The sequence below is a fragment of the Mastomys coucha genome, unplaced genomic scaffold (genome assembly GCF_008632895.1).
Source record: "Mastomys coucha isolate ucsf_1 unplaced genomic scaffold, UCSF_Mcou_1 pScaffold15, whole genome shotgun sequence".
In the NCBI taxonomy this organism is placed as follows: domain Eukaryota; kingdom Metazoa; phylum Chordata; class Mammalia; order Rodentia; family Muridae; genus Mastomys; species Mastomys coucha.
Window position 1 is genome coordinate 58,848,222 of NW_022196897.1, and position 18,712 is coordinate 58,866,933.

General features: G+C 45.2%; 1 protein-coding gene across 2 annotated transcripts in view; it reads left to right on the plus strand.

Annotated features, from left to right (window-relative positions):
- Positions 1-18,712, plus strand: part of Rapgef4 (Rap guanine nucleotide exchange factor 4) — a 293,101-nt gene that overhangs the window by 47,586 nt on the left and 226,803 nt on the right. For both annotated transcript variants that reach the window (XM_031370606.1, XM_031370607.1), the window contains exon 2: positions 15,880-16,022. In XM_031370606.1, the coding sequence (XP_031226466.1) occupies positions 15,880-16,022 (143 nt within the window). The remainder of the gene's footprint in view (positions 1-15,879; positions 16,023-18,712) is intronic.

Here is an 18,712-nt window from a genome sequence, read left to right on the forward strand (position 1 = left end):
CCCCCCCCCCCCCCAGTTGCGATCTCAAGATTATTTTCACCATATTGAGCTGCCCAGACACCCTGACCACTGTAGTGGTGATCCAAGAAGCCAGCCACTTTTTGAGCTGGCAAGAGATCTTGGTGCTATCCACTTAATACTCCTTTTGCATTCATGCAGAATACAGAGGAAGGTCTGGGAGGCCAAATGTTATATCATAAATCAAACAATTGTGGGAAGATGCTTGAAGCCAGCAGAGTAAAGCTAAAGAATTAGTGAAAGCGCTGGGAAGTTAGAGATGCCAGGAGTGTGGGAGACTGTTGGAAGTTGGTCTGGTGTTGCTGTGTATTCAAATGCTAAATTCTGTACCCCAAGATCTGGCTGCCCCAAGACAGGTGAATTCCCACATAACCAGCCTTTGTTATGCAAACCTTGTTACTAAATTTAAAACTATTGGTTAAATAAAAATGGCTACAGCCAATAACTGGGGAGAAGAGAGAGAGAGGTGGAGTTTGAGTTACGAGGCTGGGGGGTCACAGGTAGGGACCAGGAGGAGAAGGAAGAAGAGAGAAAAGAGGAAGTCTCCATTAGACATGATGGACCAGCAGCGTGTGTCTGAATAAAATGCCCCACCTCCCGGACAGTCTACCGGAGCAGAAATAACCTGGGAAGACTTAAACAGCAAGTATTTGGGGAGCACAGTTGAGGAAGTAGCCAGTCTAGCCATTAGAGAATTAGATTTGGGGACATCCCCCAATAGTTGCACAAAGCTAAATAAAGAAATATATATGATGATCACTTGATTATTAGGGGGCTGTCTGGGTCATATTAATAATTAATAGAGTTTATTTTAAACCATGTTGCAGGATACCTGCTAAAATATCTAGTTCAGCAAGCTAAGCCCACGTGGACTGACCGTGGCAGGCAGCCGTCCTTGTGGGCCCTTGGTGGCTGCTTCAGGAGAAGGTGTGGCCTGAGTCTGCCCAGTCTAATAGAGTAGAGTTGATACTGAGAATGAATGTGTGCATTCTAGACTGACCAAGGGTGGCTGATACCAACTCTGGCAGAGAATATGGGTCGTCCAGAATTCTATGGAGGTCTCAGCAGAGATTAGCCTGGACACTGGTAGATTGTGACCAGTTTGTTTGTCCCTCTAGTCCCCTCTTGGAATGTCAGCACAAAGCAGACCATGGTGGTCCACAGAGGAGGCAACAGTCCCCACCCCTTCCAATCCTAACATGCTCCAGTCCCCGACACAGGCACTGCAGTCACTGCCTTGCCCTATGTTGTGGGTGTGGTTGAGGAGCTGGGGCTGCCATCTCTACAGGAGGGAGGTCTCCTCTCCTGTATTTGACTACTTGGTCCCTAGCTCATGCTGCTGTTTGGGATGTTAAGGAACCTTTAAAACAGCGGTTCTCAACCTTCCGAATACTGCAACCCTTTAGTATGAGTGTGACCCCCCCAACTATAAAATTATTTTTGTTGCTATTTCATAACTGTAATTTTGCTACCATTATGCATCATAATGTAAATATTTATATTTTCCAGTGGTCTTAGGTGAGTCCTGTGAAGGTCACCTAAGGGGTGTCATTTAACCCCCAAAGGTAACCCACAGGTTAAGGATCGCTGCTTTGTGAGGTCCAGCCTTGCTTAAAGAAGTCCACCACTGGGCTTCCAGAGTTTATAGCCTTGCCCCACTTCCTGTTTGGATTTGTGTGTGAATGAAAGTGTAATCGGCCAGCTTTCTGCACCGGCCCACTCTACTCTCCCTGCCCCCAATGCATTAGGTTCTACGGAGCTGCTGGATGGTTTGTTTTCCTTGTCATTAGCGACCTTGTAATGTCATGCTGCCGGTTTGTTTGTTTTGTTTTGTTTTTTCACTCTTACAATGGTAGAGATAATTTCTATTGACTTGGTGCTTCCTTCCTTGTAGAAGTTCATTAGTACCTGAAAGATCTAGACCTCTGAGTGAATGAGATGATTTGTTAGTAATAGGAGTGACACTATTAGAAGGTGTGACCCTGTTGGAGTAGGTGTGCCACTGTGGGCGTGGGCTTTAAAACCCTCATCCTAGCTGCCTGGAAGTCAGTATTCTGTTAGTAGCCTTCAGATGAAGATGTAGAGCTCTGCCTGCACGGCAGTCATGGATCCCACCTTGATAATGTACTGAACCTCTGAACCTGTAAGCCAGCCCCAGTTAAATGTTGTCCTTATAAGAGTTGCCTTGATCATGGTGTCTGTTCACAGCAGTAAAACCCTAACTAAGAAAAGGAGCAATCAGGGTTAGTGTTGGATTCAAAGGATCAGGCATAACAGACCATAACCATGAATGTATAGAGTATTTATAATTATAATTATAATAACAGTTCACTAAGAACATTTTGGCACCTTGTGTGATTTACATGTGTGTTCCTGGGCAGCACTGTAATTAAAAACAAATGATTCATATGATGTTTAATCAGAGGCTGTAATTAGTATTGCTTTTGTGTAGTCAAGGCCACCGGTTTTGTTTTCTCTGAACCCATGTACCCTTTCATCTTGTTCACACCCTCCTGACACTTGCAGAGGAGAAGAAGAAAGACCCAGAATCTCGCTCATCAGCCCCCGGAGGGGAGCCTTTGTCTTCCATCTGCCTTTCCCCAGGCTCCAGAGCCTTTTCTGGACTTCTACATATCCCAGGAGCTAGGATCCAAATCCTGATCTGTTTCACTGACCTGGAGCTGGGGGAAGACGCGGTGGAAGCTCCAAAGTCAGAACGAGGTGGGTCATCTGGTGATGTGGTGAGGCAGACAAACAGAGGGCATCATCATGGTGAGAGGAGAGGCTGCAAGGTGTAGGTAGCAGGTTCCTGATGCTGGCACACCCCGCCCCAGGGAGGCAGGAATGGGCTTTTTCTAAGTAAGCTGCATGCATAATTTATTGACTAAACCAGGACAGTTTTGAGAGTGAATGAGGGCATTATTAATAATTTCACAGGGACTATAGGCCTAGGCCATGACCATCTCCAGATCAGACTTCTGTTACACCACTGCTAAGCAGACATTAGAGAGAAAGGGAAGAGGTTTGGGCGTTGTGACACCTGAGTGAGCTTGTGATGCTCTGAAAGTGTACAGGCGAGGGCTGGGTGGTAGGAAGGATGCCACCCAGCGCCCTAAAAGTCCGGCTTCAATTATTCTGCATACGTTTACCCTCTTCCCTCCCAGTTCACTTCCTGCAGGAAGATAGATTTTCTAAAATAATGGCTCTGATTTTTTTTTCTGGTTAAAAACAACAAACAAAAAACCCCCCAAAAAATCAAAAACAAAAAAAAAAAACAAAAAACCCCAGCTCCCTTCCCGCTTTCCAGGGCTGGTTCACTGGCATTGGTGTCCTATCAGATCCACTTTTATTTCTTAGTCTAGTTGTTTGAGGAACCTGTAGAACTCCCAACTACATCCTCTCTTTAACATCCAGCCTCCATGTCTTTTTTTCTTCACTATCTTGCTAGCCAGACGCCTTTTATCCTCTCTTGGTTCTTAAACACTTTCTACCCCCCACTCTCCCTGACTAGTTAGAACGCTGGTATTGGTGCTGAGAGAACTGGGAATTAGAAGAAGCCTTCCTTCTGAGTCTTCAGGCGTCTATGCAGACCTCCACGTACCTTTGCATGAAGACGTGACCACTTCTTGCCTTGTGTTACTGTGATTTAGAGAAATGCATTGGATTCCCCAATGGAGCAGAAGTTAGCATAGGGCAGACTTGAGATCCGATTCCTTGTAAGACTCAAACTTACTTTCCATTTTGCTTTGGGAGCACATGCGGCGACGGTCTTGTTGATTAGGGTCTAGAGATGGAGGTTCAAAATTCTGATGCCATTCATCTCTGCAAAGTTATGGGACAAAGGCGATCCTTGCTTTGTTTGCCTGGAGTCTGTGCACTGGAGCCAGTGTGGGCCTCTGTCTTGCTGGCTCTCATGGGTGGACCTAGGAATTCTGTTGCGATTCCCTCAACCAGAGCTCTGTTTTGGCAGGTAGTCACAAAGCTTTCCTGCTTAGTTGATTGTACGTGACTGCAGCAAACTTTGTCTGAACATGGACTTTTAGGATCTCCATTCCCAGGCCTTTTTTGCTTTGGTAGTCATAATTGTTGGTGGTTATTATTTTAAAAAGACTTTTTTTAAAAATTTAAAATTATGCTGTTGGGTATGTTCATATGCATGCTCTTGTAGATACATGCAAGATACTCACAGAGGCAAGAGGCATTAGACCCCCCAGGCTGGAGTTACAGTGGTTGTGAGCCATCTGACATGGTTGCTGGGCACCAAATTAAAGTCCTCTGGGAGTGCAGCAAATTCTCTTAATCACCAAGCTATCTCTCGCCCACTTGTCATTTTTTAAATGCAAGAATTTGAACTTTGTCTGAAATCGAATGCTAGGCACAAGGCTGATGTCTTTTATTATTATTATTATTAAATCAGCTTTCTACATCTTAGCTAACCTGCTCTGGACTATTAATCCTGGTTTCTCTGAAACCCGCAGTAACTCACAGTGAACAGAAGCAGTGCTGGGCAGGATCTTCACTCCTGACTGATCGTCACCTGCCTTATGTCCTTGGCACAGGCTCTGTTTCCTGGGGCTTCTGTTCTGTGCAGTGAGGCATGCTGGAGGTGTGTGTTTTTGAGAAGTGCCCTTGTCATTTCTCACAGGTAGGGGTACCAAAAGCTTTTTCCAAACAGAAGGAGTTCAGGGCACTTGCTTCCCCTGGCATCTGTGATTTTGAAATTGCGGAAACAATGTGTATTATGGAAGAATTTTGTTTTTATTTATACGTTTATTTAAAAAAGTTAAATGTTTTATCTTCTAGCCACTTCAGAGTTATTTAGCAGCCCGTCCCCTATTATTGGCCTGAGCACCATGAAAGAAAGCATTGTTTTACTTTATCTAACTGTGACTTATAGAATCTTTAGGTTATTAAACTCTTTTAGATGAGAGATCACTATATTAAATATTCTTTAATTTATAGGCCAAAGTCAGCTGTATTGTGAAAAAAACATCATTTTTTTAAAAAAAACAACACATATATTATGTGCATTTTGAATCAGCATTGCATGTGGAAGGCACAGGGATGAGTTGGTGACAGTGGTTAATACATTTTGGTTGTAAGGTGTCACATGGTTGCAGAATGGTGGGCCTATTCTTCTGATTCAATTTTATTTATCAGCCCAATCCATAACTACCTGTAAACATGGACTTTTCTTAAGCTGGTTAAGATCCTAGGCCAAGCTTAGCCCCATGCCACCCTACTAAAGTTATAAATCAGGTAACTTAGACCGCTTGTTGGAACAGTAGAGCTCGAGAGAATCAAAGCTGAAGGCCTGTCTCATTCCGTTGGCGGCAGGGCTGGTGTGTGTTCAGAAAGAGGGAAAAGAAGCCCGCGAACACCCCAAACCAAAACCTCTGTTTAAACATTTATTTTTCATTTATGTGTATGAGTATGTTTTTTCTGTATGTATGTCTGTGCACCATGTGTATGCCTGGTTCCCTAGGAGGCCCTGTAGCTGGAGTAATAGACAGTTGTGAGCCACCATGTGGGAGCTGGGAATTGAACCTGGTGCCTCTGGAACAGCAGCCAGGGTTAACTGTTGAGCCTTCTCTCCAGCCCTGAAGTTCTGCTTCTTGATGCAAACGGCAGAACATTTGTGGTCATCCTTAATCCCCCTCTTTTATAGAGCAAAAACGTTACTCTCATAGTTTGGGTGCTTGGACTCTTTACTGCATTTTTAGTTACAAAAGTCAGCCAGCATTTCTCAAGTATTTCCCCCTTTCCTCCCTTTTTTCTATCTGTAGCTTTTATCACAAGTATATTACGTTCTCTTGGTTTTGTCCCATAGGCCCCTGAGTCTCTGGCCACTTGTTTTTAAGACTTTGTTCTCTCCGTGTTTTACCTTGGATAACTCACTGCCGGCCTCTTTGTTCATTGGCGGTTTTTTCTACAGTAGCCAGTCTGTCCATAATTCCATATGGTGTGGTTGTTTTTCCCCTTTCCTTTTGTATTTTTCAGCTTTAGAATTCCCATTTGTGCTTAAAAAATAAAGAAAAACTTTAAAACTTTTACTACTGCTGTTTCCTGTCTATTCATTCACTATGCCAATCTTTTCCTTTAAATTCTTGAATACCTTTATCACGGCCAATCTGCTATTTTTACTTGGTATTTTCCACATCTCTAGATCTGTTTCCATGTTTCCATTTATCTGGGTTTATAGTATTTTATGGCGGAGTGTTAGGCATTTTGGATCTTATGATAATTGAGAGGTTGGATTTTCATTCCTTTTTAAAAAGAAAGTCAGCTTATGTTCTCATAGGCAGATAATTTACTGACCAGTCAACTTGATTCCACCAGGCTTATTTTTAAGCCTTGTCTGGGGAAGTCTGTGGTGTGGGGCTGGAGTACGGTTTGGGGAGGTTGAGTTAAATGCACAGGGTGGTCGAGAGCCCCGTCTTCCGCTGTTCAGAGCTCCTGTATCTGTGAGAATGCCTGACCTACAGAGTCCTGTAGAGCCCTTCTCCAAAGCTGTGTCCCGCCAGACCTCTCCAGCCTGTGCTTGCGCGGATGATGGTTCAGTAAGCCCCACCCTCAGCTCACTCCTTCCATAGCCTATTCAGTGAATCACTTCACTGAAAATTGCCACTACCAGCGTTGTGAGTCCGTCATGCTCCCCCTTTGCCCGTATTTCACATAGTGTTTCAGCAAACAAGGCTGTTTTGTGAATCCTTTCCCTCTGTGTTTCTCTTCTTGCTTGGACCACAGTCCAGTGATGCCTGTTATCGAATGTCTGAAAGCAGGTATTTTGTGTATTTGTTCAATTTCTATTTACTCTCAAAGAATTAGTCTGGTACTAGTATTCCATCACAATATGAAGTGAAAGTTTCTCTTCCTTTAATAGTGATACAAGAGGTGTGTGTGTGTGTGTGTGTGTGTGCATGTGTGTACATGCATGTGTATGTGTGCATGTGTGCGTGCGTGCATACGTGTGTGCACACACATGTGCATGTGTGTGTGCGCGTGTGTGTGCATGCATGCGTGTGCATGAGTGTGTGTGTATGTGTGTGTATGTGTGGTTAAACTCAGGACCCATATATGATAACATGTACTCTACCACCAAATTGTGCCATAGATTTTTATTTTCAGTTTTAGACAGAGATCACTAAACCTGGCTTGTCTAGAGCTCGATATGTAGACCAGGATGGTTTCAAATTCACAGCTATCCCCTGCCTTTTCCTCTTGAGTGCTGGAATTAAAGGCATTGTGCCCTGCTAGAATTTTTTAATAAATAAAAACTTCCTATTAGAAAAAAAACCCAAATTATCATTCTCTGTGGTACTTAAATGACTATTCTGAATTATCAAATATGAACATTGGTTAGCCTGTGTCTTAGTGACGACTTTTCTGTTGCTGTGAAGAGAGATCATACAAGCCACCTTATAGAAGGAAGAATTTATTGGGGCTTACAGTTTCAGAGTGTAAGTCTATAACAGTTGTGGCAGGGAAATGGGTAGTAGGTAGGCAGGCATGCTACTGAAACAGTAGCTAAGAATTACTTTTGGTGCACAAGCAGGAGGCAGAGAGCTAACAAATGGTGTGGGCCTGTACCCAGTGACACACCTCCTCCAGCAAGGCCACACCTCCTAATCCTTCCCAAACAGTTCCACCAACTGGAGACCAAGTATTTAAGTATAGAAGTCTATGGGAGCTATTCTCATTCTAACAACTACAACCAGCCACACCTATAAGGGCTGTGTCTGGCTGTTGTTTAATGGGTATGGTTTGGTAAGAGATTTGTGATCTGACTAAATGGGTCTCAGCTTAGCATCCTTGTTCACTTCTCCTTTGGGTTCCCCAAGTTATCACAAGCAGGGGTGCTAGTAGCAGGTGCTGAGAGATACTTGGTGCTGGATGGGGAGGCAGAAATATGCAAGGAGTATTCCACGAAGAGCTGGGACCAAAACAAATGGCTAAGAAGGTCCATGACTCAGAAACCACTTTCTCTTAGGGACAACCTAACCAGCTGGTTCAGTTTGAAAGTCTTTTTCAAACCCTTCCTACTAAACATCTGTTTCCCTCTTTTGATGCTACTGATTGTGTGTCCCATGCTTCAGATGGGCCTAGATGATTCAAGGCAGAAAATTACTGTTTCAGGCTAACTAATATCCATTTTCTTGCCTCAATATAGATAAGACTTAATGGCCCTTAGTGATAGTGCCATAGACTATTGGCTTAGATATACAACACATGGAATAGCATATAGAATAGAATTTACAATTCTACAGAGCAGAATTCATGCTTCCCTTCTCATTGCTCAGGAATGGGATAATTAGTAGGCAGGTATGTGCCTCATACCTGTAACCTAGCACTGGGGAGGTAGGAGCAGGAAGATCATGAATTCAAAGCCAGCCTGAGCTGCTTAGACATTACAGGTTGGTCTATGAGACCTTGACTCCAAAACAGACAGGCAGAGAGGCAGGCAGGCAGACAGGCAGACAAACAAGAAGCAAGCAGAAAATTTCAGGAGCATCTGACTCTAGCCCCAAGTGGGCCAGCCCCATGAGAGTCTCTGATCGACTCCTCTGTGAATCACCGCCAGGAAGAGTCACTAGTTCTGTTTTAGCCTGAAGCATTTTAAAAAAGCATCTGTTACCTGACTCATCATGGACACTCTTCTAGAATGTAAAGGACTGAGCAAAACTGTCCTTTACCCTAATGCTAGCAGGGCAAGCATATCGGAGTGCTCTATTCTGTGTGCATTTGGGGTGATCTACTTCAGCTGGCATCTGCAGAGCCTGCTGAGGCCGAGGGTGTGTACATGGCCTGATGGTGCTGTCCTGACCTTAGATACTAAGGCACAATCAAGAGATGCTTGGAAGTGGGCTTCTGAAATTGATATGACCTTTTATTTTCTGTACTGAGGATCAACCTTGTATGTGCTAGGCTGTCCCGCGCTACCTCCCGCCAGCAGGAACAACGCAGCACACACAGGATCCTTCTGCAGTACAAGCTTTAATGCATCTTGAGAGTGAGATCACAAGCTTCAGTTGAGGAGGACCCCGACTATCTCAAAACCCTTCCCTTATATAGAGCTCTATGCCCGCCTCAGACGTGGCGACTCATAATAGGCTGTGAGACGATCAGGCCATTTGACGTGACCAAAGGCACTCCGCCACAGATCGTTGGGATTTACAGGCACACGCGCACAAGGCGTTTTTATGCTAACGGCAAGCTGGATGTCATCGCCATCTTGTAATGGCGATGTGCTTACGATGGCTTCCCACACTAGGCAAGTGATCTACTTGAGCTGCATCTCCTAGACAAGGCTGTACTTTGATTTTATATTGTGGTTTAAATCTGAAGAAATAAAAGATAGCAAGGAATGTAGTCTTTTAAAAGGCCTTCCTCCCTCTCCATTCACTCACAAATGCCTTGCCAGGCCGGTCCTGGTCTCTAGGTAACAGAGAGATTTTTCAAGGGCCACAGAGCAGTGGCTTTCAGTCCCCTGTGGAGCCTGTGACATCATCGTAGCTGTATCCAGTGGGGAGGAGAAGGTATATGGGTCTTTACCTTTGTTTAAGGACAAAATGGTGGTCCTCATGGCCTCCAACCACACACAATGTCTGATCTCATTTTGTTAGAAATAAGTTCAGAGTCACAAAAAGACACAAAGAGACTACCACTCCAGTTAAAGTGTCTCAACAAGGCAAAGCTTGACTTCTCATCAGAAGGATGAACCGATGGCTCAGTGGTTGAGAGCACTGACTGTTCTTCCAGAGGTCCTGAGTTCAGCTCCCAGCAGCCACATGGTGGCTCGCAACCATCTGTAATGGGATCCCATGCACTTTTCTGCTGTGTCTGAAGACAGCTGCAGTGTACTCACATACATAAAATAAATAAATAAATCTTAAAAGGGGGAGGCGGCTAGAGAGATGGCTCAGCTGTTAAAAGCACTGATTGCTCTTCCAGAGGTCCTGAGTTCAATTCCCAGCAACCACATGGTAGCTCACAACCGTCTATAATGAGATCCTATGCCCTCTTCTAGTGTGTGTCTGAAGACAACTTCAGTGTACTCATATAAATAGAAAATAAATAGATCTTTAAAAAAAAAAGAGGGGGGGTGAATTACTCATGAAAGCAGGTCAAGCATTCAGGGATAGGAAGTTGACTCAGAGTTTTAGTCTAATGTAAGTAGTGACTGTGGCTTTTCCCCATTGGCTGGGATCTGAGTTCTGTGTTTAGTGATTGGCTGGCTACTTTTAAAAGACTTGCCACAGAGGAGATGAAGGCAAGTGGGAATGAGCAGGCCACTTAAGTCATTTAAGTTAAAAGAATGAAGCAAGGCCTTTGTGTAAACAAAGGTGTGTGTGTGTGTGTGTGTGTGTGTGTGTGTGTGTGTGTGTAGGAGGATAGTGGTGCTTAAAACATTTGCATATGGGTTTTGCTAGGTGGGGTGAGAGGAAAAGATTTATGTAAATGAGTTTTTTTGTTTTTGTTTTTGTGTTTTTGTTTTTTGCTTTTTTTCGAGACAGGGTTTCTCTGTATAGCCTTGGCTATCCTGGAACTCACTCTGTAGACCAGGCTGGCCTCAAACTCAGAAATCCGCCTGCCTCTGCCTCCCAAGTGCTGGGATTAAAGGCATGTGCCATCACCACCCGGCTACATAAAAGTCTTACAAAATAGGAGAGATAGTAAGAGTTGAACTCCTTGTTGTAAGCAAAAGTTTTCTAGAGGTTGACAGAAAAGACTTATGTTTAATGTTTCTTAAATTTGGACCTTGAAGGGCACATTCCTTTTCATTATTTTATAGAGATGTAAAATCAGGTAGGCTGTGTTAAAAATCAGGCATTTCCACCAGCCTGCCCCCAGGGATCTAGAAGCACTTATGTAATCACTTGCTGCTTCTGCAGGGTGTGCTAGGTGTGCTAGGGGTACCAGATGTGCCAGGTGTGCCTGGTGTGCCAGGTGCCACAAATAAAAAGGGAGCCACTCCAGCTCTCTCTCTGTCAATTTCTCTCTCTTTCTCTCAATCTCTCCCTCTCCCCTTCTCCCTCCCTCCTTCCTTCTTTTCCTCCCCTACGCTCTCTGTCTTGTTCATTCTCTCTCTGTCTCTCTCATTTCCTCCCTGTCTGCCTGCCTGCCTGCCTGCCTGCCTACCTGTCATGTCCTCACTTCAAGACAGGACAGCCTTTTGCTCCCCCTGCTCCCCTAATAAACCTCTTAGACTAGATCTGTTTCCTGGCATCATTTCTTAGTGGTACACCTGCCTTGGCATGGCCAGCCAAAGGTCCCCACCTTTGCAGCATTTATTCTATCAGGCTGGTTACTAAGCAGCAATTTGCAAACTCTGTGGCCTCTGCTTCTTGGTGGCAAATGTGCAGCCATTGGAAGGTTTGGAAAGACCTTGCGTGGCCTTGGTTAAGGGTTAACTACGAGCAGAATCAAGGATCACAGCAGACAAAGGAAAATTTTGGGTGACTGAGTTGAGGAGTGTGTGTACATGTTTATATGTGTGCTCCTATGTAGGTATCCATGTAGCATCTTGTGTATGCAAGTATACATAGGTGTGCATGCATGTGTGCAGTGAATGAATCAGAAACTGATAGGGGGAGGAGTCAGGAGGGAGGGTAGGACCTTCTAGGGAGAAAACTGAAGCGATAACAGCAAACTTTACAGACTCAGTTGCTAACAGTGTTGCTATAGTTACAAAAGGAGAAATGAGTAGAAGCATTTTGTTGGCTTGTTTAGTTTTAATGCCTTAGGGCTTTTAAAACAATGCACTCATGAGATCTTGCTAGAAGTTTACCCATAGTGAGATCTCTTTCCCTTCTGAATTCCCTTCCCCTTCATTGGGAACTGCTGTACGTGCACAGATGCCCTCAGTCTGGACACACAAATCGTGGTCTTTAAGCACTAGATAGCTTTACTTACTTCCTTAGTAAATATATGCAGATTGAATGAACCATCATCAACTCCTTCTTTCTGAATTTCATTGACATTGTTGGAAAAACTTGCAATTAGGAAAGAGTAAATAGTGTTCTAAGTGGTTAATAATTGTATCATTAAGATGATAACCTGATAAGTGGCAAACATCTTGAGTTTCAAAGACCTTTGACACCTCTACATCATCGCTGGCATTATAAATACACATGATTTCAGCATACTGACTTATGTGTCTAAATGTTTTTGAGTGTAAAATGGGATTCATTATACTTGCTTTCTCTAATAGGCCACAATGATCAAAAATTTCCATTGGTGTCAAAACTCTTTGTAAAGCTAAGTGTTATAAAGACTCAGATTGTTAAGTATGTATTGTTTAAGATCTTATAGCTATAATAGAAAAGAATACACACATGTCTAAAGATCCTACAAAAGTCATACAAGTATGCTAGAGTATATCTCAAGCTTTGTATTCATTGCTTTCTTTAGACACTGCGTGTGTGTGTGTGTGTGTGTGTGTGTGTGTGTGTGTTACATTTATGTGCATATGCATGCCTGTGTGTGTGTAGGCCAGAGGCCAGTACTCAGTGTCTTCCCTTGTCATTCTCTACCCTAATTTTTGAGACAGGGTCTCTCACTGGATCTGGATCTCACTTTATCCAGAGATCATTTTCTCAGCTCCTCCTTAGATGCTTTTAAAGGTCATGGCGACTAGTGATCATATTGATGATGGTACTACTACTTGCTCTGTAACCTTGTGTAATTTATAAAGGTCACATGAGTTATTATAGCTTTGGTAATTGCTCATTAAGGGAGGGAAATATCTTTTTTTTTTTTTAACATTAACTTCTTGTTAAAACGAGGAGTCAAACTGAGCTACAAAGTCATTTTAATTCAAGTATATTTAACTAACCTTATGCCCAGTGTTCTGAAACACATACACTAATCCCCGGGGGACATTTGAGATGGAAACAGTGGGATCAGCAGAACTGGCACAGGGACCAGCATGCATGAGGCTCTGGGTCAGGGGTGGTACAGGGACCAGCATGCATGAGGCTCTGGGTCAGGGGTGGTACAGGGACCAGCATGCATGAGGCTCTGGGTCAGGGATGGTACAGGGACCAGCATGCATGAGGCTCTGGGTCAGAGCTGGTACAGGGACCAGCGTGCCTGAGGCTCTGGGTCGGGGGGGTGGGGGTACAGGGACCAGCGTGCATGAGGTTCTGGGTCAGAGCTGGTACAGGGACCAGCGTGCCTGAGCTTCTGGGTAGAGTTTCCAGTAATGCATAAACATACACACACAAACACACAGACACAGAAACATACACAAAACAAATAAATGTAACTTACAATTTTTTTTTAATTAAAAAAATTAGCATTTTTCACTCTCTGGGGAACTTAAATGTTTTACCATGGGCAACATCACCGAGACTTTTGTGTTAGGACTGCAGGAAACCATTGATCTTTTGTGACTTAAAGTCTGGGTTTGAACCTTGCTGATCTGGCTTCCTTTGAACTTCACGGAGGTACATTTTTCTTCTGCTGCTTTTGAGTGTTCAGCATCTCCTATGTAGTGTTAAGCTGACAAACTGCAGCTGCCCTCATCTGCCTTCCTAACACAGGGTGTCCTGGGGTCGGTGGGGGTGGGGGGGTGGGAATAAACACGGGTTCTACTTTCCTTTGTGAGGGAAGAGGGACCCTCATCTCTTCTTATTTTCTCACCAGCTCAATCTCATTTTCAGTTACTGGCCTTGCAATTCCTCCTGGGGTAATTTCCATGCTTGCCTTGTATTGCATAGTCCCAGGCCTCCTGCAGCAGTGCCCTGACCCCCTGTAGATGCTGATCGTGTGGCCTGTGCCCAACTGGGCTGGATGCCCTCCGAGGGACACCCCGTTATTCTTGTTGTACTGACGCTGTTTCCCTACACGCTCACACAGACTCTTTGGGCAGCCATTGGTTTTCTAGCTGCATTTCAAAGCCCAGAGCCTCGAGGCCTTTGCTTCTGATAGTTTGGAAGTCCACCGTAGATGGTGGATGGAAAAGGGTGTTATGTTGCTATAGTAAAATATCACAGACTGGAACATTCATAAAGGCAAAAAACATCTGTCATGGTTCTGGAGTCTGGGTGATCCATTAGAAGATGGGGATCGTACTTGCAGGGCCTTCTTGCTGCACAAAGAAGGCAAAACATACTGTCTGTGTAAAAGTCAAAGAGAAAGGGCCTAGAGAAGAGGTGCCACACTCGTTCCTGTGACAGCAGTACGGCCCTTCATGAGGGCACGCCCTCAAGGCCTGATAACCTCTTAAAGATCTCAACATGGCTACCTCGAAGCCTTAGCGCAAACCACAGCACTACAGAAGTCAATGGATCCCCTGGCTCTTCCAGGCACTCTGTCATCCCAGGAGCTGGGCACTGTATATCCTAGATTTTTTTCTTCTACAAGAAGCCCCACCACATCTTTCTGTGGAAATTGTCTGGGAAGCTAGCTGGGGTGATGTCGGGCGCTACGCTGGGCGCCTGGGAGATAATGGGGGTGGAGGGAGGGAGACCTGCGTCCCGCCAGAGCTCGGGTACTCTGGGCAAGCAGATGTGGGAGGATGCCTGCGCTCTCCACACCACCTGAGTGTGCATCTGGTTGTGGTGAGCCACTATCCCAGTCCTCGGGGAGTGGAAAGGAGACAGCCCTGGGGGGTCCCTGGGCCTCACAGAGGCCAAGGATGACAGGTTCTAGCTCCTGGGCATCTCAGGACATCTTTGCTAGACACCATGGGAGAGCTGAGAATGAATTGGGGGCCCCAGAGCAGCTCAGTCCTTCCCCGCTCCCCCGCCCCCCCCCTTGCCGCTGAAGGGAGAAAAGGGGCGGGGAGAGAAGTGGGGCCTGGTGGTGCACAGGCAAGAGTCCTTGGTCTGGTGTTGAGGCTGGAAACACTGGAAGACTTTCTTTTGGGAGATTAGAAGCGGCTCTTTAGGGGAAGGCCTAATCCATTGCCCTAGCACAAGGAGTCTAGATGAAAGGAGGCAGTCCATGGTCTTAAGGCGGTTTATTGTAGAAAAGAGAGAGGGGGAAGGGGTAGAAAAGTAGAGACTGGCCATGCCACATGGAGAGAGGGGGAAGGGAGGGAGAGAGAGGGAGCAAGAGGTGAGGGTAAAGACAAGAAGAATAAGAGGTTGAGACACACACATACACACACACAGAGAGAGAGAGAGGGGGGGGGAGGGGCCAAGCAGTTCCTTTTATAGTGGGTTGTGCTACCTTTCGGTTCCCAGGGGAGGGGCAGACCTGACTGTGGTCAGATGACTGGGGGTGGAGTCCAGTCAGAATGCTGAGAGCTTGGGGCATTGTTTACATGATAGATAGCACAGGTTAATGGAGTTAGAGGGCTCCTGGTGTCAGGCATCTATGTCTAGGGGCGTGGCTTTACTGTCCCTTGTAGAATTCTCTACTGGGTCTCCAGAATAAGCCTTGCTCAACCAAGAACACAGACTGCCTTCCACGGTCCAACAAGACAACCAACATTTTCTTTGAATCTAGTGTTGTCCTAGCTGTTTGTAATAGTACAAACTGAAGATGGACAGAGAGAGAGACAGAGAGAGAGAGAGAGAGAGAGAGAGAGAGAGAGAGAGAGAAAGAGAGAGAGAGAGAGAGAAAGAGAGAGAGAGAGAGAGAGCCCCCATGATGAGGACAAGTGGATAAATATTTGGGATGGAACACTTGGGATAGCCAACTAACTTCATGGCACAGGTCTGTAGTCCAGCACTTGGGAGGTAGAGGGAGGCGGTTCAAAGTCATCCTGGGCCACCTTCCAAGTTCCAGGAAGTCCCAGAGTACTGGCGACCCTGTCTCGTGGTAAATGAACACGCAACTGTATTGAGTTCTGCCTTGTGGCCTCTTTCTCACTAAGTCCTGACAGGTTCTGTGGCCTTTCTCCCCCTGCAGGCCTTTGGAGCGATCTAGTGAAGATGTGGACATAATTTTCACGCGGCTGAAAGGAGTTAAAGCTTTTGAGAAATTTCACCCAAACCTCCTTCGTCAGATTTGTTTATGCGGTTACTATGAGAACCTGGAAAAAGGAATCACACGTAAGGCCTGCAACTCTCTCGGTGCATGCTTCTGTGTGGCTTGTGCTCCTGCGAGGCTACCCTGTGGGGACAGATAGCATCCACAGAGTCTGGTGCCAGATATTTGTGTTTCCAAGTGGGCTGACATCTCTCTCCCCTGTGTTTATTTTGCTTCTCAGTCTTTTGTCCACAGTGTGAAATTGTTATCCCACTCCCCCAACCTCAGGGCAGCAGCTCACTTTCCAGATCAGTCTGGAAGGACAGACTGACATACCCATTGAGCTGAATCTTTTTTTTTTTTTTTTTTTTAAAGAATTATTTTATTTCATTTTTATGTGTATGAGTACACTGTAGCTGTACAGATGACTGTGTTCGATCATGTGTGTGGCTGCTGTTGATCTCAGGACCTCTGCTCAGGCTGGCTCCGGCCCTGCTCGCTCTGGCGTAATTTTCTGCAGCTGTCGTCAGACTCACCAGAAGAGGGCGTCCGATCTCATTGTGGGTGGTTGTGAGCCACCATGTGGTTGCTGGGATCCGAACTCAGGACCTTCGGAAGAGCAGTCAGTGCTCTTACCCGCTGAGCCATCTCGCCAGCCCGAGCTGAATCTTTAGAGATTCAAATAATTATCTCTTTTAATCCAGGAAAGAGGTGACTGCTGGGCTATTAACAAAGTTTTTGTCTAGTGCTGTTTTGAACGGACCTCAGTTATAAATAGTATTTATTTTAGGCATGAATCGGGGGCAGCAAGAACAAAACGATGGGGCGAAAGCTGCCTTTTCAAAGTGCTTTTCTTTTTATTAAGAAAGCAGCGGCTCTCCACTTCTAGGTATATTTTATTCTGCAATAACAGAACACTTCCATCCAACTGCCTTGAATAACCAGTGACTCATTCAGGAGGGAAAAAGGCAAAAAACCAATTCCTCATGTATGAAAGCCGGGAGGTGAGATGACTCATGGCTGGTGGTGAGGAGTCTGTGGTTCCCGCAGCCTCCTCCTGCATCTCAGGGCTTGGCTTGTGCCTCAGGCAGCTGCAGCACATGGAGGCATTCCTTGTCCACAGCAGAGATCCTCCCTGAAGGACTGTTCCCTCTCACCCCCCACCCCCAGTAGACTTCCTGTGTTGTGTCACTGGCCTGAATTGTACCCCATGGCTAAATCCTAGACCAGTCACTGGCAAAGCTGATGAAGTGCTCTGAGTTGATTAAAAACAATGTTCACCATGCCAGTGGGGTTAGGGCTGGAGCTTTTGGACCAGGCCTGAGGATATGGGTGTGAACCTGCATACAATCTGGCTCGGTTGGGTGAGAGCACACGCACGTGTGCTCTGGGTGAGAAGAGACACTATCATTGTAGAAAATGTAGGAAATTAATAACAAAAGTTCCCTGTCATCCCCAGACCTAGAGATGACTAGTATTTAGTATGTGTCCGTTTTGATGTTTTCCCAGTTTCACACACACAAATGGTCACATTTCTGGTTTTAAAAGTTTCTCCACACAGGGACAGGAGAGATGACTCAGTGGCATGTTAGGTGGCCCTTTGGAAGGTTAGGTTCCCAGCACCCACTTGGAACCACTCACAACCCGTATAATTCCAGCTCCTGGGGATCTGAGAATCCCTTCTAACTTCTGCAGGCATGTGTGTGCATGTGTGCACACATACAGTAATTCATTTACACACACACACATACAGAGTGAGTGACAGACACAAGTTAATACACACACACACGAATAAATAAATAGTAAAATAAATCTTTAAACATTCTCCATGTATGTGGGTTTCAAACCAACATATGTATTTTTCCTGCTGATGTCAGAAACTTGATTCTTTGGGAGGATGCTTTTTTTTCTTAAAGCCATTTTGAAGCAAATACTGCATGGCATGTAATGGGAATTATATCATTTTGCAACTCTAAGCTTGCTGCAGAGACTGAGAGCAGGTGTCACTGGAAAGGCCAGTGAAGGTGTGTCACCGTCCTTTTACTCCTCTCTGTTCTGGCTGGATGCCTTCACTGTCCATGGCTCTCCACAGCACGCCCACTTAGCAGGCTCAGAGCATCATCCCTTCACCCGTGGTCCCCAGAAGCTTCATCTTAGGCAATGTATACTAGCCCTGCCAGGCCTCAGTTCACCCTCTGAGCTGGACTTCCACTTTCAGCAAGCCATTTGCTCGATCTCTGAGTATAAACATTAAAAAAAAAAAAAAAAAAATCAGGTCGTTCCATGTGGTTCCTTAGCCAACAGGAGAGTTGGTTTGTATGCAATTTTTGGAGTACGGGTTTCAGAGAATGATTTTCTTTTTCTCTTTTTAAAATAAAGTATTTTATTTTTATTCATGTGTGTGTTTGTGTGTACATATGTGTGTGTGTCTGTGTGAATGTCTGCTACATGAGTGCCAGTGCCCACTGAGGTCAGAGGGGGACTGGGGGTGGCATGGAGCATGGAGCTGGGGTTATGGTAGTTCTCCAACTAGGGAGCTGGGAACTGTACTCATCCTTTGAAAGAGCAAGAAGTGCTCTTCCCTGCTGAGCCATCTCTCCAGCCCTACAGATGACTTATCAAAATCTACTATTAACATAATACAGGAGCTAGTGTTTGTCCCGAAGATCTAGATGGTTTCCTCTCTGAGATTACAAACTCAGAAACAATTCAGATTCAGAAGCATCTGGTGCGGATCCTGGCCAAGCGCCTAAGTTCAGAGGATTCAGAAAAA